Raw genomic sequence first — 23,413 nt, 5'->3', positions numbered from 1 at the left:
TTTTGTAACTGCTGTTGGCTCTGGAGTGTTTTCTACACAGCAATTGTAAGCCTGTAATGTAACACACAGATGGAAACGTGTTTGGTTTCCCTCAGCCAGCAACAATGCAGAAACAGAGTGTTGAAGCAGAACGAGTGGGTTCAATTAGGACATTTTTTATTTCTGAGCCTTCTGATGAACAATCCATGTTTATATATTTTTCTTGATGAGCAGCTGCAGAAGCTTCCTAAGTTGTGCTTGTACATGTGATTGAGTGTGAGTTAAGCTGAGTGGACAGATGGACGCTTTACCCCCGTCAGGGTCAGCTGCTAATGAAGACCCCATTTGGCTACTGCCAGGTCAACCACAACCTTTAGTGGCATCTGATGTCCCACAAAGGAAGCAGGAGGGTGGCTTTTAGTCTTACTCTGCCTAGTTGCAGTCAGAGATGATCTTTAAGGTCCCTTCCAACCCAAGCCATTCTGAGAGCTCATGCCTTTTCATTAAGCTGTCTCTCCCAGCACAGTGCTAGCCTTGCTCCCAGGATCTTGTTGGCCACTCAGCAAAATGCATCCGAGCATTTTGTTTCTGAGGGATGAGGTGTTCCAAGGCGAGGCCAAGCATGTTTGGAGGCTCACTAGATCTCCCAAAATTGCACATTAATTGACCCTTCAGCCACTCACAGTGTCCCTGGCATTTGTTCATCATTACCATCAGCACCTTCCCACAGTTGGCCCTCCCATCATGGTGTCATAAGCTCTTCCACCAAGGCCTTGCATCTGGTGCTCCAACTTCAAAGAATCATGGAATCACAGAATGGCCTGGGTTGAAAGGGACCAACCCCCAGCAGTGTGCAGGGTCACCAACTACCAGACCAGGCTGCCCAGAGCCACATCCAGCCTGGCCTTGAATGCCTGCAGGGATGGGGCATCCACAGCCTCCTTGGGCAACCTGCTCCACCGTGATTTTTGTCCCTACCTCTCCCAGAGCCTTCCCACTCCCTCCGCTTGGATATGGGGTCATCCTGTTTCCCTTATTTAGCCCTTCAGATCACCTCAGGCACTTTTCACCTTTTGCCCATGACCTCACTATCATGGGAGGCCACAACATTCCATTATATGGATGCAAAAGTGTGCTGCATTCACAGAAGCTATTCTAACTTGAATTTGCTCTATCAACTCCATTTGTTACTGTGCAGAACAACACGTAGACCAGCTAACAATGACATTGAACACAGCAATACCAATGGACAGTTTCCAAGTCCTGATGAGCTGTGCAAAACATCGTCAGTCCAACTGCTCAGGTGCTCCTCAGCCAAGAACGACACATCCAGTGGTCTTCACACTAAGCGGGTGCAGTTTTCTGGGGAAAAGCAGACAAAATGGATCTGCAGCTTATGAGAGGGACAAAGGAGATGGACACAGAAGTACATCAAGTGTGCCTGGACAGCTTTATTTATGAAGTGAACTGAAACAGTCTATCTCATAGAAGACTTCATTGAAGGTGAAGCCATGATTCACTCCATAACTGTGCGCTTTATTCCAAGCTCTTCTCTCAACTTCTACTTTCATTCCCTTATTTTCCATAACAGCCTGACAGAGGACTTTGCAAAGGAAAGAGTTCTCAATCAAAGGACGGATTAACTCCATCTTCAGACCTACTGAACAAGAGCATCTCAGCCACAACTTATCAAATCCCCTGACCAGCAGTGCTGCACAGAGGTAACACCAGAGCCAATCTCTCCTGGTGGGACACTGCTGCGTGTCACTGATTTTATTAGAATGTTGTCTTCAGCAAACCACTCATCTGTGGGATACTTTGTTCCAAGGAAAACATGTAGGTATGATGAGGAAGAAATAACGCCTCATCTGAAAATTTCTCAGAATCACCAGAAAGAAAGAAACCCTTCAGCAGTGTGCAGTCAAAGCTGTTGCACCACCACTGTAGAACATTCTGGGCTTAAATATATATGGATATAGCAAGAGGGAAGTGGAAGGGGAATGGGAAGGAAAAAGGGAAGGTGAAGAGGAAGAGAAAGAGGATGCATCCTTGCTCACCGTTTCCTGTTTCTTCTATCATATCCTCTTTTTTCCTCAGCTGATTTTTTCAAATCTCAAAAAAAAAATAAAACTTAAAGGAGCATTTTTAAAAAAGGGTGAGAAAACCATGCTAGACAGTCCAGCGAAATCCCTCTAGCAAGGTGAGATGGTTTTCAGTACTGCATCTGCGCTGCCTTTCCCCTCACTGAATACAGTACTTCTTTGCTGGTCTATTCAGTGCTCTGACAAGTGTCTCACTTCACAGTCTCATGTTCTTGGAGATGGGACAGGAAAGGGAGAGGGAAAATATCACATCTATTCTGGCTTCTGATTTCTTTCTTTTGGCCTTAAACTAAAAGCACTTTCTCCAGCAAGAGCACAGTTGAACGTGAGACAGCATGCAGTGCCCAAAGAGAAGCTATAGAGGGAGATGCAGGAAGGCAAAAAAGACAAAGAATGACAAGAACTGGCAGTCACTGCCTGAGTGGGAGAGGTCCCATGAATGGAGACTTTGCCTGTCCTCAGCAGTGTCAGAGCACCAGGTGGCCTTCAATTACGGCTGCTTGTAGGCTCAGCTAGAAGTAAGTGTTCATTGTGTTCTCACTGACTTGACCAGCATCTTTTACTTTCACGTGTCCTTTGTCAGGGCTGCTGCTGGCATTTTCATGGACTTAATGGAACAGAAAAATCTTAACAGCGTGGCACAGTGTGATTTCGACGCCAGTTCAACGCCGCAGGTCTCAGGCAGCAGGAAGCAGAGCAGCCCCCCCAGCACGGTGGTACCACCGTAGACGGCCATAGGGATGACCTGGTGGTACTGCTCCAGGAGGAGGATCAGCGGGGCGATGATCCCTGCCACCCGTGCCACCATTGAGCACAGACTCACGCCGCTCTGCCTGTGGGAGTGAGGGATGGTGAGAGGTACAGGCTGGATTTGGCTCTCTCTGTACACACTCCTGTGCTTTCCCCCTCAGCCATGTCTGCAATGTACCCTCAGTGAGGGTACAGAATATGGGGACGTCCATGGCACCCCCTTCTTGCCCCAGCACAGAGACCAACCGTGGCTCTAGGCCCAACTGGCTTCTTGTCCCACCATCACCATCACCATCACCATCACCATCACCATCACCACCACCACTACCCATGGCAGATTGCCACAACTGGTACTCCTGCAATGAGGGCTGGCCCTTCTGGAGGGAAGCCACGGAACATGGTGAAACCTCACCTGATGATGGTGGGGAAGAGCTCCGCAGTTTAGATGTAGGCTGATGAAAATGAGGCTGAGGCTGTAAACTTCCCAACTGTGATGAAATCCTATCCATCATTGCTGTTCATCCTTCCCTCCTGCACAACCTCTAACAGCTATGCCAATGTGTGTTTTCCAGCTTGCACAATTATGCTTCCCTCCATGGGGTGTTCTACTGAAAAATCCACTACAAGCTGATGGCCAAAAGCAGAAGGGAGAGAGAAAAGCTGGAGCAACAACCAGGGGATGATCAGATGCAGCAAGCAGCAATGGTAGGCAGAGGAGCACAGCCTCTGGACTGCTATAGCGGAGCTGAAAATAAGACCAAAGCAAGAATGAAACCCACATCCTTCAATGTGCCATGCACGTTGCAGCTGGCTGAGCAAAGGCAAGAGCTGAACAGCAGGCCTGTGTTCTTAGGGAACAAGCTCAGAAGCTGCTGGCCACATTCAGAAACAGGTAGAAAAGCTAGAAAGGGAATGCGTTCCTGGAAAAAGCCTGTGTTGAGCTGGGAAAGCCACCAGGCTGCGGGCAACAAGGTGGACAGGATGGTGCTCCTGGTTCAGGAGAGAAAAAAGACACAGAGGCAGCTGTGAAGGAGGGAAGCTTTCTACCTGGTGTCACCTATCCTGAGCAAAGAGAGCAAGTGGGCTCCTGGCCTAAGCCCAGAGAGCAGAGAGATGGTAAGAAGGCACTGGCGCCTTGGGCTGGGGATGTAGGCAATGGTAAGCGAGGGGGCCAGGTGTCCCAGCCACTTGCTGCGTTCCAGCAGAGCAAGCTCCATCTGAAGAGAGGTTCAGGCTCAGCCTCCTCCCCTGTGCTCCTGGAACCTGCTAAACCTCTGCCTCGTGGCTTGCTCAGTTCCCACCAGGCTGCATCTCAGGGCGCTAAACCCAGCAACTGGATGTTCCTAGGGGACAAAAGGGGCTGTGTCCTGCCCACAGCAGAGCTCCCAGAGACAGAAAATGAAGTCTGTGGGTCCTTCTCAGCCAGCACAACCACTGAAGGAGACACAAGGCCTGCAATGACAGATGACAAACCTGAATGGACCACTGCCATTGCAGGAGACAAGCGTCATCTTGGAGAGGGAGTGAACAACCCACAGCCTGCACGTGTGCCAGAAAGTCTTGAAACCAGAAACAACACAAAGAATACGAGACAAAAATACAGAGATGAGGGCATTGATCCCCCTGAACCCAAAGCTAAACACCAAGCCTCCCACATCCCTGATGTGCCAGGGACCCCCAGTGCAGCACCCAGCTCCCCAGAGCCAGGAGGGCTGAGTGCATCACCTGACATAGCTGAGCTGCTGAGTGAGACACCAAAGATAAAAGCTGATGAGCTCCCTAGGAAGCAGACAACAGTCATTCAGGAGGAGAACGTGCAGCCATCCAGCGTAAGTCATTTGGCTGGAGAAGAGAGCACTGGTTCAGAACTTGGGAAGGCAAACAAAAGGAAAGAAGTAAATCCATCAGGATTTCCAGAAGAACCCAGTCTTGATCACACAGCTCAGGAGAACAAACCAGAAAACAACAGAATCTCTGCACTTGGTTTGCCAGAGGTGACAGATGACCACAATATGTCCCATCTACAAGAAACAGAACTTCAGGCGTGTAGAAAACAAAAGACAAGATTTTCCCCAAACAGTCATCCCAAATTTAGGTTTGCAAAATGCACAGACAGAAACTCCACCTTGCTTTGATCCAAATCCCTCCACGCTGGGTCAGGAAATCCTAGCAGAAACAAACGCTCCACTGGTAGCATGGGACACCTCCAGCCTCCTGTTCCTTGCTGGACAGGATGAGGTTGTTACCAGACACCCAGGAGGGAGCCAGAGCTGTCCACCACTGCAGCACTTTGGTGCACAGTCCCAGGCTCCCAGAGATGCTGAGGGTGCGTTTGGATTGGGTCCTAGTGCTGAAGGCCCAACAAACAAATGCCTCCCCATGCAGGAAGGCAGCATTCCCCCATGCTACCTGCTCACCAGCCATGCTTCTGACAATCAGAATCTCTTTGATCCGTTAAATGATGTTTCAGACCAACCTGGCCAGGATGCTCATGCACAAATAGGAAGGAGCAGAGAAATATCAGAAGCTGAAGAAATTCTGGAAAATCTCTCCTCTGCAGACCCAAATGTGTCCAATGATGGCCTTTTCAAACAGGAGTTCTTCATATAGTTGGAAGGAAAAATAGAAGGGCTTAGAAATCGGCCACGCCTCTGGCACTGGGTGAATTCAGTTGAGCATTGGCAGATTTATTAGCAGCTTAAGGAGCTAAATTTAAGATCTCTATCCTGATCGTGGTGGATCAGTGCTCAGTTCCCAAAAAAAGAAAGAGCATCACAAAGTCTGGCTTCACGGTGAGAAACCTGCAAGGGGAGAGTCATACCTGCAGTGGGACCAGCACCTCCATCTACTGCAAGGCTTCCTCTGAGGATGATTGCATGGCCACTGTCTACAGCAGTAAGCAACATGCTCAGCAAGATCCTGAAACTCCCAAGACAAGAAAGCTGTTATCAGGAAGGAACTGACTCATTGGCCATAAGTGCAAAAACAAAACACAATGGGCAAAGGCAGAGGTGAGGAGGGCAGGGTGGATATTTGGCTCCAAATCAGGTCTTTGCAATAGTAGTGCTTCCACATGAATCAGATGCCTAAGCCCTCCCGGAGTTAAAGGAGGGTTAGTAAGTACTGTCAGTGTGGTTTGGAGGAAGATTCTGTTCGCAATGAACGACTGTGTTCAAAAAGCTTACAGCCCTCAGAACTACATCAAGTTTATTCATTGATCTCCTCTGATTACAGTGCAACCCTAGATATCTATTTCACACAGAGACAACTATATTTAGACATTTAGAGCCGAATAAATGCCATATATGCACTCTTTGATAACAATGTATCACTCCCTCATGATATTTTCCCTTTTTTTAGACTGCATAATTACTCCACATGGGAGGTTACCATTGTTATACTCATTTTATGATGATAGGTAAAGATAAGCAAATGACCTTGCCAAGGTCACTCAGTCTGAAGGCAGAGGAGGAGAGGGAATCCAGGTCTCTTGTGGCATTCATTGTGGCATCGCTACCTCTGCCATCCCTATGTGGTTTCATCTCAACCCCTCTAGATGTCCGCTGCTGCCTCAGCATGAATACTACAGGAACTAGCAATTACACTAATAATAAAGAAGCTCATCAGAAACCTTAGAAAGCAAAAGTAAGAGCATACAGACTGTGAAAAAGTTTGTGTACGTGGTCTATTGCGGTAAGAGTGTTGATGGCTGGACTAGATGATCTTAGTGCTCTTTCCAACCTTAATGATTGATTCTATGATTCTGTGTAGTGCATCATTTCATGTTATGTGATGTGTTAATCATGTCCATTAAAAATATATATATATATATACATATATATATATCTCACCATGACAGTGATGAAGTATACACCGGCTCTGTCAGATCTATTGATGGAATAAAATTGCTTAATGACTGCATCTGCTGCAAAACTTAATGTCATTGCTTATGCAGAGAGACATGAGTATGAATCCAAGGAAAAGGAAGATGTCCCTGAGAGCTGCATGATTCGTTAGATGCTGAAATTGGGATGGGCAAGTGCCTTGGTACAAAGTTTGAGGGAGCTGGGAGAAGATCTAGGAGACCTCATTGCAACCTTCCAGTACTGAAAAGGAGCTTATAAACAGGAGGGAAACTGATTCCTTGCATGGTCAGATAGGACAAGGGAAAATGGTTTTAAACAACAGAGGGAAGAGAGCTGTGGGTGCCCCATCCCTGGAGGTGCACAAGGCCAGGTCAAACAGGGCCCTAAGCAGCCTGACCTGGTGGAGGGTTGCCAGCCCATGGCAGGGGGTTGGAAATAGATGGTGTTTAAGGTCCATCCCAAAACAAGCCTTTCTATGCGATGATTCTATGACCCATTCAGCCCCACATCTCCTTGTGAGATGAAGACTGTCAAAGAACAATCTCTTTCTATGAAAAGTGTCACCTAAGGGTGACAGAGTTTACAAGAGGACACTGAAGCTTTCTGAGGTTATCAGCCATCCCTATCTGGTGACATTATGAAAAAGCCTCAAGAAGTCATGTCTGCATTAGCACATAAGAGAGCAGCCATGTCTGAGTCACTCCCAGGGAGATTCTGTAGCCTAAATCTGACCTCTTTGCTACAGGGGATGCTGATGGATGAGTGGAAAGGAACAACATGAGCCACACACAGCAGGGTAAGCTCAGAGATTTCAGCTGCCCATGCAGGATGGGTTTGAAATGCCTCTGCAATGGAAGATCTCTTTGGCCAAGTCATCGCAGAGCATAGCAGTCACAGATTTTGGCTACAAGGAACCTCTGGAGCAGCCAAAAGACCTTTTACAAATTACCACATTACACACTCTGAGGGTAATACAGGATTCCAGTTTCCAGGAATAAAGATATAAACCACTCAGAGAGACTGCCCAGGAAATTGTTGAGAGACACAGCAGAAATCAGGGAACAGTCAGGCGGCTGCCAACCCTTATCCCCAAATTCTGTGTGCTATGAATGGCTGTGTAACGAATCCACATTTTTTCTTAAAGATACTCCCTCAGTCAAATCTGGTTTTGGATTATCTCCAAAATGCCGTAGTTTAGATTCAGTGTTGCAGCTGACCAGGGTTTCTACCTGGGACCAATGAATACTGACAGCTTAGGGCACAGCTGTCCACATCAAACCAACATGTTGACCAGCCGTATACCATCGTCCAAAGTAAAAGTACAAAGAAAGCTTTTCTGCTTCTCTTTCTGGCAGCAGCATGGGCTATCTAATCTGAAGCCATAAGTGAGAGCAGCAAATTCGGTAAAAGGCACAAGGTTTGAGATGGGACAGGGAGATCACTCCCCAATCACCATCACGGGCAGAATAGAGTCTGTGCTGGGAGAATAATATGAATTATTGCTTATTGTAACTAGAGCAGTGTCAGTTAAAAGCAAACTTAAACCGCTTTCCCCTGTGGCTCTGCTTGCAGAGGGCACCCTGCAGCCCCACCTGCTACCAAAGCCTTGACACTTGAACCCAACCCAAATGGCAAATGGTGGCAAAGTGCATCCCAGAAGAATCCGGTATATCATTTTAGTGGGGGATCATGCTGGTTGAAGTGCTTGTTTTATCACATCAAATTAGGTGTTTAGTGCTCATACAGTTTAAACATTAATATTGCACTATTTAAGTGACATGCTCCACAGTAGCCTGGCCACAGAGGTAGTCACCATGGTCGAGTTTGGGGATTTGATAATAGCTGTGGGGGAGTTTGGCCTCTATCAGAAACTGGTGGTGCTGTGGATCTCCCTCCCAATGTTTCTTAACATTTTGCAAATGGTTGGCCAAGAGTTCATGGTTGTGGATGTGACTCATTACTGCAACACGGACTGGATCCGTGCCGTCGGCCCCAACCTGACTGAGGAAGAGCAGCTGAACCTCACCCTGCCCCGGGATGATAATGGGGACTACGAGCAGTGCATGATGTACAAACCTGTGGAGTGGGACCTCGAAACCATCTTGGCAAACGGCCTGAATGAAACGCAGAAGTGCAGCAATGGCTGGGTGTACCCCACAGCACAGCAGCCATCCCTGCTCACCGAGGTCTGTATGTCCTTGTGATGCTTTGGGGATGTGGGATGGGATGGGATGGGATGGGATGGGATGGGATGGGATGGGATGGGATGGGATGGGATGGGATGGGATGGGATGGGAGAATCCTGTGCTGTAGGTTGGTTCAAGGAAAAGTCACGGTGCTCACCACACATCTTCTTTTCAGCACTCAGGTAACTTGCAAGGTATGCTATATGGAGGGACATTTTCAATCTCCCTGCCTGCTTTTGCTGTCCTTCTGCCTGAATCTCCTTACATCCCCAACCTCATGAAATATATTTCCCTTCCCAGAGCTTTACCTGTAGTTGAGTTTTCTGGGGCCTCCAGAGACTTCAGGGCTTGGGCAAGATGTCCTTTGGGCCATGAAGATGACAATGGGCTCTGCCTACTGATATCCCCAACTTCTCCCGCTCTGAACCTCTGTTCACTCTTCCTCATTTCTCTCTTCCTTCTTCCTCACTCCCAGCTCCAATGTTTTCTCACAGGTACCTTCCACTGAGCTCTCTGCTGTTCTCCTGTCTTCCTCCCTTCCTCCTGCCCCAACCTGTCCCGCCCTTGCAGCCAGGGAAACAAGGTGCTGAGACTCCTGTCCCAAGGTCCTACTTCAAGCATAACATCCCAGCCGGGAGGTTCCTTTGGAGTGTCTATGCTGGAGGGAGTCCTGCATGTCCCAAAGCTTTGGGCATTGTTGAGTTCCCAATCGATCTGCTCCATATTCCACCTGTGCAGTTCACGTAAACATTCATACCTTTACGAGTGGATCTCTGCTCCCATGGGCTACAGCAAGAGCTTGGGCTCACAGTTCCCCTGTCTGCCTGGGACCAGAAGCACTGCCCAGCCTAGAAACTTGGACCGCTCAAAAGCAAAAGCATCTGTTTCCTTCCTCCAGTTTGACCTTGTGTGTGACAGGAAGGACCTGAGTGACGTCTCCCAGTCTATCTACATGGTGGGGCTTCTCATAGGATCTATCATCTTTGGACCACTCAGTGACAGGTGAGGAGACACAAATACCTACCTAGAGTTATTGCCTGGCACCCAAAAACATGCCTCACTGAAATTCATGATGCCCATGCAGTCATTAATGAATGATGAATGAAGAAAAACCCCCTCCACAGAGCTCAGTCCCTTGCCTGAGCAAGAGCATCTCAGTGGTCCATAGATACCTGAGAGGTAATGGAAGATACAGCCTGACAGAGGTGGGGGGGTCAATCAGCAATCATGATTCCAGTCCTAGTTGACATCTCAGCTACACAGGGATTCCACAGACCTACACTGGGGCACCTGCAGCTGCTAACCAGAGCATGTGTGCTTCCTTCTTGTGGCTCTGCTCTGGTTATGGTGACCCTGGCCAAAGTCCTCAGGTTGTGGGAGCCCAGAGCCATACAGGGATCATGGAAGGGAGAAAGGCACCATACGTGTACAGAGTATTCAGAGTTGAACCTGTTTCAGCTTCAGTCTCTTCCTCTTTGCACTCAGCAGAGGTGGTGTGGAGGCCTTCCAAGGGCTTGGTACTTTGGAAGTGACTTTAACCTTTGCTGGCACCACATCTGGTCAGAAGTGGCAAGGCTCTTTTTCCTGTCTGCCCCTTCCTGGGTCGAGGAGCTTTGTTCTCATGGATCCCAAATCAGTGTGTATACCTCTGGGCTCTTCCCCATACCCATGGAGTCTCTTCAGATGCCAACTATGCCTTCCTCCTTCTTCCACAGGATCGGCCGCCGGCCAGTCCTTCTGATCTCCATTTATGGCCACTGTTTGTTCAGTTTTGTAATTGCCTTTTTGCCCAATTTCACTCTATACATGGTCTTCAGATGTATCATGGCGATTGCAGCGTCAGGAATTCTGATTACTACCGTGGCCTTAGGTGAGTAGGCTGCCCTGGATGTGAGGAAAATTGATGAGGGCCCTCAAGGACGCAATGCAAAAAGGGACATAAATGATAGTCCTGGACATTTTAAAGGCAACCCTTTAAAAAAAAGCTCTGTGATAGACTTGGTCCTCGTCCAGCAGGAACAAGACCTATATGAGCCATTCTCCAGGACAGAGTATAGAGAAAGAGGCGGGGGGGGGTTCATTACAGGAACTGTGCTGACAGCTCAGAAGATGCTGTGAGCCCTTGACAGGGCCGTGCAGTGTCTTCATTGCGTGAGGCCATTTCTAACATGTCACTGACAATGTCCTGGAGGTCTGACTGCCAGCCTCCAGACTCCCATAGAGCTCTTCCCTAGCAGAGACACACCGCTTGAATGAGGAGAAATCATTCACAACAGTGACACTGAATCTTCATTATTCTTTCCAGGTACAGAATGGGTTGGTGTCTCCTATCGACCAATAGCAGTGGTTGTTTCTCAATGCTGTTTTGCTGCTGCACTAATGATTTTGGCTGGCCTGAGTTACGGTATTCGTAACTGGAGGTTGCTGCAAATAGCAGGGTCTGCTCCTATGTTTGCCCTTTTCTTCTACTACTGGTAAGTGGCAGGTGGGCAGTGAGTTCCCTGCAATCATGACAGGTGCTGACATCATGCTCGCTGCTGGTGGTAAGGGGATAGGCTATGAGGAAGCTGAGCAGGTCACAGTGCTGTTTTCTGCTCTCACCTCCTTGGCAGGGTGCTACCAGAGTCAGCTCGCTGGCTGGTGACAAAAGGCAAAATAGAAGAAGCTAAGAAGTACCTTAAGAAGGCAGCATCCATCAACAAACGCACCATTCCTCCAGAAATGCTGGACCAGGTACAGCAGTGGCATGCCTTGCACACCCCACAGACCTGCCTCTGTGCTTGCAGCCCTGGGGCAGCAGGATTAAGCCAGTAAATAAAGACCTGGCAAGATGCTGGTGTTTCCAGTTCAGAAAAGAGTTGTAGAAGATTTGGGGTCATCGGGGAAAGAGCTTTCCATGCATTGAGGGACTGCTTAAAGATGGGTGATGCATAACTCTAGCTTAAATTGACATGAGACGTGGTCAGGGAGGAGGGGCCTCTTCTGCTGAGGCTCAGCCTGCAGCATTGCCAGAGTTCACCGTGGGAAGAAGAAAGGAGGAACCCAAATGCTCCCCTTACTTTTCTGCAGTAAAAACTTCACCAGTGTTGAGGTTGAGCATGAATCCTTGCTCTGTGGTTTTCCATGCCTAAATATCCTAAGAGGGGGTTACCCACCTTTCCGATCCGCGCACTGTACACTGGCAAAATGTTTGTCCCAAGGAACCCTTCTGATTCCAAATTCTTGCTCAGGACACCCAGTCCCCAGGCACAAGAGCCCAGCCCCATTGGGCTGCCGTCCTTCCCAATACAGCTGCGGTCTCACAGAATCACAGAATCACAGTCTCCTCCATGTCCTGCTGGGGTTGTCTTTTGTCTTCTGCTGGAGAAAGAGCTAGCCATGGGTTTCCTTTGTCTGCTCTGACTCTGGCTTTCTGATGTTGAAGCTGAAGGGTGAGACCCAGACCAAGTCTGGAAGTATTCTGGATCTCCTTCGGAATAAGCAACTCCTGAAGGTGACTTTAATCATAATGTGTGCCTGGTAAGTCACCACCTGGTTCCTTCTCTCCTAACTTCCATGTGAAAAGAAGAATGCACCGAGGGTTTTTCACAACTGTAAATTCACTTCACAATTTTGGGGGACATGGGATCATAGAATCAGTAAGTGTACGGAAACTGCTGAGTCACGGCCAGAACCTCTGATTGATCACCTGTGGCGAGCCATGAGTCAGCCAGAGGAGCACAGTTGAAGGCAATTCACCTGTGCTTCTGGAAGCGGTGGAGCTTGGTTGCACCTCTCCTAGACCTATTTAAGAGCTGGCTACAAGTAAGGAAGGGTCTCTCCTGGAGATCCCTCCTTCTGGTGTTTTGTGGTGAGCCCAGCATAAGGGTAAGTCTTCCATTTATTCTCTCTTGTTATTATTGTCCATTTTGCGTAACTATCTTGTTTATTTTTTGATTGTAACATCTTCATATCCATTGATTATAAAGTAAGGTAGGAAAGATCATCAAGTCCAACCATCAACCCATGCCTCTGACCAGCTGTGAATCATTATGGAACTACAGAAATGTAGAGTGGCTTGATTTGGAAGAGGCCTCAAGGATCATCAGGTTCTAACCACCCTTCCACAGGCAGGGTTGCCAGATGCTAGATTCAGGACTAGATGAGATATCCCAGAGCCCCATCACATCTATGTATTTGCTATCCTTTCTCTGCAGGCTGGACGAGATACACGTTTGCTGGGCACAGGGAGAAGATGATTATTCTAGATACTGTGAGGGTTGTGGGAAGAGCTGGAGTAATTCCAGTTTTGAGGGCATCTCTGGACTTCAGGGCAGTTTTGGGTCCCTACAGAAATTCTGGTTACAGCCTGTATATTGTTGAGCATATTGGTGTCCATAATGCATTACCTGGTTTAACTGTGTCCTACAGAACTGTCACAGGTGTTGACCAGAATTAAAATGGAGATTCCTGGACATTTAAACAAATAACTGCATGTCTTCTAACTAGCCTACATTTTTAAAGAAAAAAAATCCATGGAAACTCAGCTGATTACCTACTCTGTTCCATTGAATTTCAGGTTTATGGATAGTCTAGTCTACTATGGACTGAGCCTTAATGTGACAGGCTTTGGTCTCAACATCTATCTGACACAACTTGCTTTTGGAGCAGTGGAATTACCCGGTCGTATTAGCTGCATTTACCTGCTACAGTGGTTTGGGAGGAAAAAAGTCCAAGCTGTTCTCCTGCTGTTGGCTGGCTTGATGTGTCTCATCACTGTCGGCATCCCTGAAGGTGAACAAAACCCTTCCCAACTCAAGGGAGAGTCCCAACTCTTTTTAATTTCTTTTAGAACTGATTCCCCCCATGTATTACTAACTATAGGTCCCCCACACTGTGTACCTTTGCCCCTGCCCCTGTTGTTATTCGGGTGATGCAAGTAAGGCAGGTTTGTGGCATGCTTTCAAGCTACTGAATCATAGATTCATAGAATCATACAGGTTGGAAAGACCACTGAGACCTTCTGAACCCAAAGTCCTGCAGAACTTTCTCTGTTGGCATCACAGCAGCCATCTCTTCTCTTTCCCTCAGACCAGGCCGTGGTAATCACCGTCCTGGCAGTCATCGGCAAGTTTGCTGCGTGTGCCTCCTTCTCCACCTCCTATGTCTACGCTGCAGAGCTCTTCCCCACTGTCATCAGGTGAGGTTCCCCCATACCTTATGGCTTCCAATGACGGTGGGAGCACGCAGGGATGTACACTGCAACCCGGGTGCTGGTGGTGAAGGGGCAGGAAGGAGGCACCATGACATAGCCACCACCATGGCTAGCACCTCCTAACGGTGTAGTGCTGGTCTTCTGCAGGGCTGAGACCAGCCTACACCTTTCACTTTCCCCTTCATCCCACAGACAGAGCGGCATGGGGCTGTGCTCAATGGCGGCACGCGTGGCAGGGATCATCGCCCCGCTGATCCTCATGCTGCAGGATACCAACAGTGCCATCCCCATGGCTGTCTTTGGAGGCGCCAGCGTGCTGGGGGGGCTGCTCTGCTTCCTGCTGCCCGAGACCCGCGGGGCTGAACTGCCAGATGACACGGTGAAAGATAAGCAACAAAAGACGTAAGTGCTTGGAGCTCTAGATTTAAAGCAAAAAAAAAAAATCCAAACATGAAAATCTTAGGACAAATGGTTGGAAGCTGGAATGCTTATGGTGTGACTTCTTCCTCTCTCCTTCATGTCTCCAGAAGCGAATTGTAGACCCTGTCAAGACAAACAGTGAAGCGAGTCCTCCCTGACGTGTTTCCAGTCCCTTGCAAACTGGTACCCGTGGAACCATCCCTGTTGTGACTTACAGCAATCAAGAACTGCCAGCAGAGCGGCATTACTGGGCAGGCGAGCGCCGGGCTGCGTCCCTCCTGCACTGAGCGCTGGGGCCGTCAGCCTTGGTGGCGGTCCGAGCCTCCGTGTCTGATCAGGATGTCACCACAACCCTGTCACACGTACTTAGGTCTTCTTTCTATGTGGAGTTGAATTGGAATTTCTACAGGAATAACATAAATTATACTGGGAGTTTGATAAGAGATGCTTGTAATGCAATACGTGAAGAATAAATGGTGTTGATTTCTTCTTTTCTTTCCTACAGTTTCACAGTTGGCTTTTGTAAATGCTGTTGGCTCTGGAGTGTTTTCTACACAGTAATTGTAAGCCTGTAATGTAACACACAGACGGAAACATGTTTGGTTTCCCTCAGCCAGCAACAATGCAGAAACAGAGTGTTGAAGCAGAACGAGTGGGTTCAATTAGGACATTTTTTATTTCTGAGCCTTCTGATGAACAATCCATGTTTATATATTTTTCTTGATGAGCAGCTGCAGAAGCTTCCTAAGTTGTGCTTGTACATGTGATTGAGTGTGAGTTAAGCTGAGTGGACAGATGGACGCTTTACCCCCGTCATGGTCAGCTGCTAATGAAGACCCCATTTGGCTACTGCCAGGTCAACCACAACCTTTAGTGGCATCTGATGTCCCACAAAGGAAGCAGGAGGGTGGCTTTTAGTCTTACTCTGCCTAGTTGCAGTCAGAGATGATCTTTAAGGTCCCTTCCAACCCAAGCCATTCTGAGAGCTCATGCCTTTTCATTAAGCTGTCTCTCCCAGCACAGTGCTAGCCTTGCTCCCAGGATCTTGTTGGCCACTCAGCAAAATGCATCCGAGCATTTTGTTTCTGAGGGATGAGGTGTTCCAAGGCGAGGCCAAGCATGTTTGGAGGCTCACTAGATCTCCCAAAATTGCACATTAATTGACCCTTCAGCCACTCACAGTGTCCCTGGCATTTGTTCATCATTACCATCAGCACCTTCCCACAGTTGGCCCTCCCATCATGGTGTCATAAACTCTTGCACCAAGGCCTTGCATCTGCTGCTCCGACTTCAAAGAATCATGGAATCACAGAATGGCCTGGGTTGAAAGGGACCAACCCCCAGCAGTGTGCAGGGTCACCAACTACCAGACCAGGCTGCTCAGAGCCACATCCAGCCTGGCCTTGAATGCCTGCAGGGATGGGGCATCCACAACCTGCTTGGGCAACCTGCTCCACTGTGATTTTTGTCCCTACCTCTCCCAGAGCCTTCCCACTCCCTCCGCTTGGATATGGGGTCATCCTGTTTCCCTTACTTAGCCCTTCAGATCACCTCAGGCACTTTTCACCTTTTGCCCATGACCTCACTATCATGGGAGGCCACAACATTCTACTATACGGATGCAAAAGTGTGCTGCATTCGCAGAAGCTATTCTAACTTGAGTTTGCTCTATCGGCTCCATTTGTTACTGTGCAGGACAACACATAGACCAGCTAACAATGACATTGAACACAGCAATACCAATGGACAGTTTCCAAGTCCTGATGAGCTGTGCAAAACATGGTCAGTCCAACTGCTCAGGTGCTCCTCAGCCAAGAACGACACATCCAGTGGTCTTCACACTAAGTGGGTGCAGTTTTCTGGGGAAAAGCAGACGAAATGGATCTGCAGCTTATGAGAGGGACAAAGGAGATGGACACAGAAGTACATCAAGTGTGCCTGGACAGCTTTATTTATGAAGTGAACTGAAACAGTGTACAGGAACTGCTGAGTCACGGCCTGAACCTCTGATGGATCACCTGAGGCGAGCCATGAGTCATCCAGAGGAGCGCAGCTGAAGGCAATTCACCTGTGCTGCCGGAAGGGGTGGAGCCTGGCTGCACCTCTCCTAGACCTATTTATGAGCTGGCTACCAGTGGGGCTGGATCTCATCTGGAGATCTGCTCTCCTGGTATTTTGGAAGTGAGTCTAGGATAGTGCTAAGCTTTCTACATTTTCTCTTTTTGTTGTCATTGTCTGCTTTGCCAGTCTCTCTTGTTTATTTCATAGTTATAACATCTTAATCTTCTTTGATTATGCACTTGGTGGGCCTGGCAGGCCTATTATATTGTGACTTATATCATGTTTTTTCTTTGAAATTTCTATTAATGGTTCAACGGGGAAGAACAATACTCCTCTAGAGGAAATGATTCCAGGGCTGATTCCCAGATTTGTGCGATCTCCCTATTATGATCCAGTGGTTATCATTGAAAAATGGGGTTCCTTATGTGTTATGGGCAACATCTCCCCATGTCACATGGCACATCACTTTCAGGGACTTAGCGAGGATGTACTGATCACTAAAGAAAGATAACTGGCTGCCTCCACAGTGGCATGGCCACTATTAAGTGCCTTAAATCTTGCTGAAATAAGAAATAATACTTTAGAGAATGAAGATAAACTTTTGAAGATAAACAATGACAAGACTCCTGAATCAACAGACTTGGTTGATCAGGAATATAAAAAATCCAATTTAGATCTCGAATATCCTATTTTGACAGATCCACTAGAAGCCCGTCCTGTCGTAACTCAGGAAACAAAAAAAGTACAGGACAGACCAGCAGGGGTGCTGCCTAATCAGTGGCACCTTGCCCACACTCATTTGCACATAACAGCCTGGCCATGCATGGCAACAGAATTGATAGATTTAGTACAGCAGTTTTGGCAGAAGCCTAGAGAAAGTGTGCCAGCATGGTTATTAAGACTGTGGGATTCTGGGGCAGAAAGGATTTTGGTGAATGGCCCTGAAATAGCCAAGTTGGCCACCATGACTGTCCATCCTGCTCTCAGGCAGAGGTTATATGCAGGTAATCAACATCTTGATGAAAGCCATTCTGTAATAGAATGGTTAATGGTGGCCTGCCATATGGTATGGCTGAATAAATCCGATATACCTCTACATACAGGGGTGTGGTCCTCCATGGAGGACCTTCAGAATTATATCTGTGAACTGGGCATAAGGGAAGCTATCTATAAAGACACATTTGATGGCCCTGATACGGTCAAATTTCCAGCTGGGATGTGAGACTTGATTCTACAGCAAGCTCCCTCTCATCTTTATGGTGCCCTAGTCTCTATATTAAATCCCCTGGTGGCCTCCAGCAGGCTGCCCAGGCAGTGGCTGACCTGGGAGAAGCAGAACGCCTGCAGACCAGGCGCAATATTCGGACATTGGAGGAAGCGGAGGTCCTGCCAGTAAGTAAAACCAAAATGACCACTACTCGAGCTCCTCAACTGGGACCCATAAGGGTCTCCCGAAAACAGATGTTTAATGATTGAATTCAGGCTGGGTCCAATTTGCTAAGATTGACCGCCAGCCCAATCATGTCCTTCTCCAGCTCTGGAGACAACTAAAGGACAATCAAAAATTTCAGAACTACCCTAAGAAATCAAGGGTAAGGGTTATAAAAGAATGCCAATGACGACATGGAACCTAGAAGATTTCACTGTTCCTAATAGGAAAAAAAAAAGCCACCTCAGGTGTCTTGGGCCACAATGCCTGAGCCACCAGAAGGAAAAAAATTGGCCCTAGCACAATTCATGGCATGATGAGGGATGTTAGCCCCCCTAGGGCCTCCAGATGGGACCAGAGGCCTTATGTAGAATTAACAATTTATTGGTCCCAAAAAAATATTTAGGAAGTTATGGCATTAGTGGACACTGGAGAAGAAACATCAATTGTCTACAGAGATCCAACAAAATTTGATGTGGACAGAGTGATGATTGGTGGTTTTGGGGGACAGACTATTCCTGTCACCCAAACATGGTTAAAATTGGGGGTTGGGTGTCTCTCACCCCAGGAGTACAAAGTGTCTATTGCCCCAGTCCAAGAATACGTCCTGGACATAGATATTCTATGGGGGCTGGCTCTCCAGACAACCATGGGAGAGTTCAGACTTCGATGAAGATGTATCAGTATCCAGGTGGTGCAGGCAGTATTAAGAGGCCATGCAAAACATGAGCCTGTTTGCCTGCTGAAACCATGCAGGATTACTAACATAAGACAGTATAGACTCCCGGGTGGGCAGGATGAAATATCAAGAACGGTGCAGGAATTAGAAAAAGTGGGCATTATAAGATCTGCACACAGCCCATATAACTCCTCCATATGGCCAGTGCAAAAGTCGGATGGCACATGGAGAATGACAGTGGATTACAGAGAATTAAATAAGGTCACACTGCCTATTCATGCAGCTGTACCTAATATGTCCTCCCTAATGGACACATTAAGTATCACAGAATCACAGAATTGTAGGGGTTGGAAGGGACCTCCAGAGATCATCGAGTCCAATCCCCCTGCCAAAGCAGGCTCCCTACACCAGGTAGCACAGGTAGGCATCCAGGCAGGTCTTGAATATCTCCAGAGAAGGAGACTCCACTGGGCAGCCTGTTCCAGTGCTCCGTCACCTCACTGTAAAGAAGTTCTTGCGCATGTTTTTGCAGAACTTCCTATGCTGCAGTTTCCGGCCGTTTCCCCTTGTCCTGTCTCCACTCACCACTGAAAACAGTCCGGCCTCGCCATTCTGCCCCCCACACCTCAGATATTTATAGACCTGGATCAGGTCCCCTCTCAGTCTCCTTTTCTCAAGGCTGAACAGACCCAGTTCACTCAGCCTTTCCTCATAGGAGAGATGCTCCAGGCCCTTCACCATCTTTGTGGCCCTCCGCTGGACTCTTTCCAAGAGATCCCTGTCTTTTTTGTACTGGGGAGCCCAGAACTGGACGCAGTACTCCAGATGAGTTCTTACCAGGGCAGAGTAGAGGGGGAGGATCACCTCCTTTGACCTGCTGGCCACGCTCTTTTTAATGCATCCCAGTATGCCATTGGCCCTCTTGGCCACAAGGGCACACTGCTGGCTCATGGCCAACCTGTCGTCCACCAGGACACCCAGGTCCCTTTCTGCAGAGCTCCCCTCCAGCAGCTCATCCCCCAACCTGTACTGGTGCATGGAATTATTCCTCCCCAGATGCAAGACTCTACACTTGCTTTTGTTAAACCTCATCCGGTTTCTTACTGCCCAGCTCTCCAGCCTGTCCAGGTCTCGCTGAATGGCAACACAGCCTTCAGGCGTGTCAGCCAATCCTCCCAACTTCGTATCATCAGCAAACTTGCTGAGGGTGGCCACTATCCCCTCATCAAGGTCATCGATGAAGTTGTTGAACAAGACCGGACCCAGCACAGACCCCTGAGGAACACCGCTAGTTATAGGCCTCCAACCAGACTCTGCACCACCAACAACGACCCTCTGCGCTCTGCCAGCAGCCAGTTCTCAACCCACCTCACTGTCCACTCATCTATCCCACACTTCCTCAGCTTTGTTATAAGGATGTCGTGGGGGACAGCATCAAATGCCTTGCTGAAATCAAGGTAGACTACATCCACTGCTCTCCCCCTATCCACCCAGCCAGAGACAACATCATAGAAGGCTACCAGTTTGGCCAAGCACAACCTCCCCCTGATCAACCCATGCTGACTACTCCTGATAACCTCCTCTTCTTCCAGTTGTCTGGAGATGACATCCAGTACAAGCTGTTCCATCACCTTTCCAGGGACAGAGGTGAGGCTGACTGGCCTATAATTGCCTGGGTCTTCCTTCTTGCCCTTTTTGAAGACCGGGGTGACGTTGGCTATCTTCCAGTCTTCAGGCACCTCCCCCGTCCTCCAAGACTTCTCAAAGATGACAGAAAGCGGTTCAGCAATCACCTCTGCCAGCTCCCTCAGCACCCGTGGATGAATCCCATCGGGTCCCATGGATTTCTGAACATTGATGTTGCCTAGGCGCTCCTGGACCACCTCTTCCCTGACAGAAGGGAGGTCTTCCATTCCCCAGATCCTCTCACTAATCTCCAGGGTCTCAGATTCCCGAGGGGGAGCTTTTTCACTGAAGACAGAAGCAAAGAAGGCATTCAGTATCTCCTCCTTCTCAGCATCCCCTGTTACCAGAACACCCCCGAGATGTAGGGAGATAAAAACCTATCATTGCATCCTAGGTCTAGCAAATGCATTCTTCAGTATCCCAATTGCTGAAGAATCGCAAGATCAGTTTGCGTTTATGTGGGGAGGCAGGCAGTGGACCTTAGAGGTCCTGCCACAGGGGTACGTGCATTCACCAACGTATTGTCATAATCTAGTGGTGTGTGACCTGGCTGACTGGAGAAAACCTGATGATGTTAACCTATATCATTATACTGATGATCTGCTGCTGGCATCTGAATCACTGGAGGCAGTAGGACAGGTGGCAGATTCATTCCCCACCTATTTACAACAGTAGGGATGGGCTATAAGTTCCCAAAAGGTGCAAGGTCTGGGCCTGTCCGTAAAATTCCTGGGGGTGGTTTGGTCAGGAAAGACCAAAGTACTACCCAGTGCTGTTATAGATAAGGTTCAGGTGTTCCCAGTCCCTACGACATTGAAGCAGCTGCAAGAGTTTCTAGGTATATTGGATTACTGGCATTCCTTTATACCTCACCTAGCACAGCTGCTAAGGCCACTGTATAGACTCACAAAAAAGGGGCAGCTATGGGACTGGGGGAAAACAGGACAAGATGCTTTCCAATAAGCAAAACTTGCAGTTAAACAAGCCCAGGCATTGGGTATATTCGATCCTACCCTCCCAGCCGAGTTGGACGTTCACATTACTCAAGATGGCTTCGGTTGGGGCCTGTAGCAACGCCAGAGTTCTGTTCGGACCCCCATTGGTTTCTGGTCTCAGGTTTGGCACGGAGCAGAAGAAAGATACAGTATGATTGAGAAACAGTTATTGGCTGCCTATTTGGCATTACAGGCAGTAGAGCCAATAACTCAAACAGCTGCAGTTATAGTCAAGACCACTCTGCCGATTCAGGGGTGGGTGAAAGATCTGACCCACCTTCCTAAGACAGAGGTGGCCCAAGCACAAACAGTGGCATGGTAGGTCACCTATCTCAGCCAAAGGAGCAGTCTGTCTTCATCCCCCTTGAAAGAAGAAATCCAGAGAATCCTAGGCCCAGTTACATATCACAGTGATGTACCAAAAGAAATACTGGTCACTCCACCAGAAAAGAGTCCCATTCAGGAGGGAAAATATCCTATCCCTGAAGATGCCTGGTACACAGATGGGTCCAGCAAGGGCAACCCGAGCAAGTGGAGAGCAATAGCATACCATCCTTCCACCGAGACAATCTGGTTTGACGAGGGGGATGGTCAGAGCAGCCAATGGGCAGAACTGCGAGCTGTGTGGATGGTTATAACCAAGGAACCCGCTGATGGTATCCCGAACATCTGCACAGATAGTTGGGGATACCGGGGATAGTTGTGTACCGGGGGCTCACTCTTTGGATTGCACAGTGGGCCACCCAGGAATGGACTGTCCATGCCCAACCGATCTGGGGCAAAGACATGTGGTTAGATATATGGAATAAGGTCAAACACAGGACTGTACGTGTCTACCATGTTTTTGGTCATCAGCCCCTACAGTCACTGGGAAATGATGAAGCTGACGCGCTGGCCCGAGTTTGATGGATTGAGAATTCACCATCTGAGAACATCACCTGCTGGTTACATCAGAAGCTACGGCATGCTGGACAAAAGACAATGTGCGCAGCTGCTAAAGCATGGGGACTGTCCATACAACTACCTGATATTGTCCAGGCATGCCAGGATTGCAGCGAGACCGAGATCATTGCCCGAAACAACAGCCCATCTTGCTAGGGGACACAATCCTCTCCAGCGATGGCAGATCGATTACATCGGGCTCCTTCCTCTCTCCAAGGGGGCAAGATACGCCCTGACCTGCGTTGACACTGCAAGTGGGCTGCTGCAGGCCTATCCAGTACCGAGAGCAAACCAGGCATATACCATCAAGGCACTCACTAAACTGATGTCTGCCTACAGGACACCTCAAGTCATCGAGAGCAACCAAGGGACTCATTTTACTGGTGCACCTATACAGTGCTGGGCAGAAGAAAATAACATCGAATGGCGATTCCACCTGCCATATAATCCAACGGAGACAGGCCTCATCAAACGTTATAATGGTATTCTTAAGGCTGCTATGAAGACAGACTCCCAGTCCCTGCAGGGGTGGACAAAAGGACTGTATGAAACCTTGTGGAACCTGAATGAAAGACCCCAAGACAGCAGACCCAGTGCCCTGAGAATGTTGCAGACAATATGGGCCACCCTGCTTAGGATCCAAATTACGAGCACTGATCATCAGGTAAGACCCCAGATTGGTAATGAAAATAATCTTCTGCTCCCTGCCCCTGAGAATTTAGAGCTGGGTACCCATAAAATAAAATGGCCCTGGAAGGTGCAGGTAGGACCCAAGTGGTGTGGCCTACTTGCACCTTGGGGGAGACTATTGGAGGTGGGAGGATCAGTAGTCCCTCCAGTAATAGGTACATGGCCTACTGATATTGTGGTCAACACTTCTATTTTCATTGCTAAAGGGACCCCCATCATGTCCCTGTGGCAGATCAGGACACCTCCTTTGGTGCCTGATATCGTTATGCAGCCGCAGATATCCGGCCAAAAGGTGTGGTACAGGCGGCCAGGACGTGCCCCAGTACAGGCAGAAGTGTTGACCCAGGATAGAAATACAGCCTGTATCTTGCCCTGGAGAGCAGACCTTCCCCTCCTGGTACCTGTAAAACATCTGTATTACTCCCCGTGAGTCT

At 48.4% G+C, this 23,413-nt stretch overlaps 2 protein-coding genes across 2 annotated transcripts in view; one reads left to right on the top strand and one right to left on the bottom strand.

The window, feature by feature from the left end:
- Window positions 1-23,413, bottom strand: part of LOC125695734 (solute carrier family 22 member 13-like) — a 45,224-nt gene that overhangs the window by 13,855 nt on the left and 7,956 nt on the right. The window lies entirely within an intron of this gene.
- LOC125695736 (solute carrier family 22 member 13-like) lies at window positions 8,476-19,103 on the top strand. The gene is made up of 10 exons (XM_048950602.1): window positions 8,476-8,883; window positions 9,782-9,885; window positions 10,599-10,753; window positions 11,189-11,357; window positions 11,496-11,616; window positions 12,308-12,402; window positions 13,442-13,656; window positions 13,954-14,062; window positions 14,270-14,479; window positions 14,605-19,103. Exons 1-10 carry the CDS (start codon window positions 8,476-8,478, stop codon window positions 14,615-14,617), a joined length of 1,599 nt encoding a protein of 532 aa, XP_048806559.1. The 3' UTR covers window positions 14,618-19,103.

This window comes from Lagopus muta, chromosome 7 (genome assembly GCF_023343835.1).
Source record: "Lagopus muta isolate bLagMut1 chromosome 7, bLagMut1 primary, whole genome shotgun sequence".
Taxonomy (NCBI): Eukaryota; Metazoa; Chordata; class Aves; order Galliformes; family Phasianidae; genus Lagopus; species Lagopus muta.
Note: the sequence above shows the minus strand (reverse complement) of the source record. Positions and strands in the feature narration are given on the sequence as shown.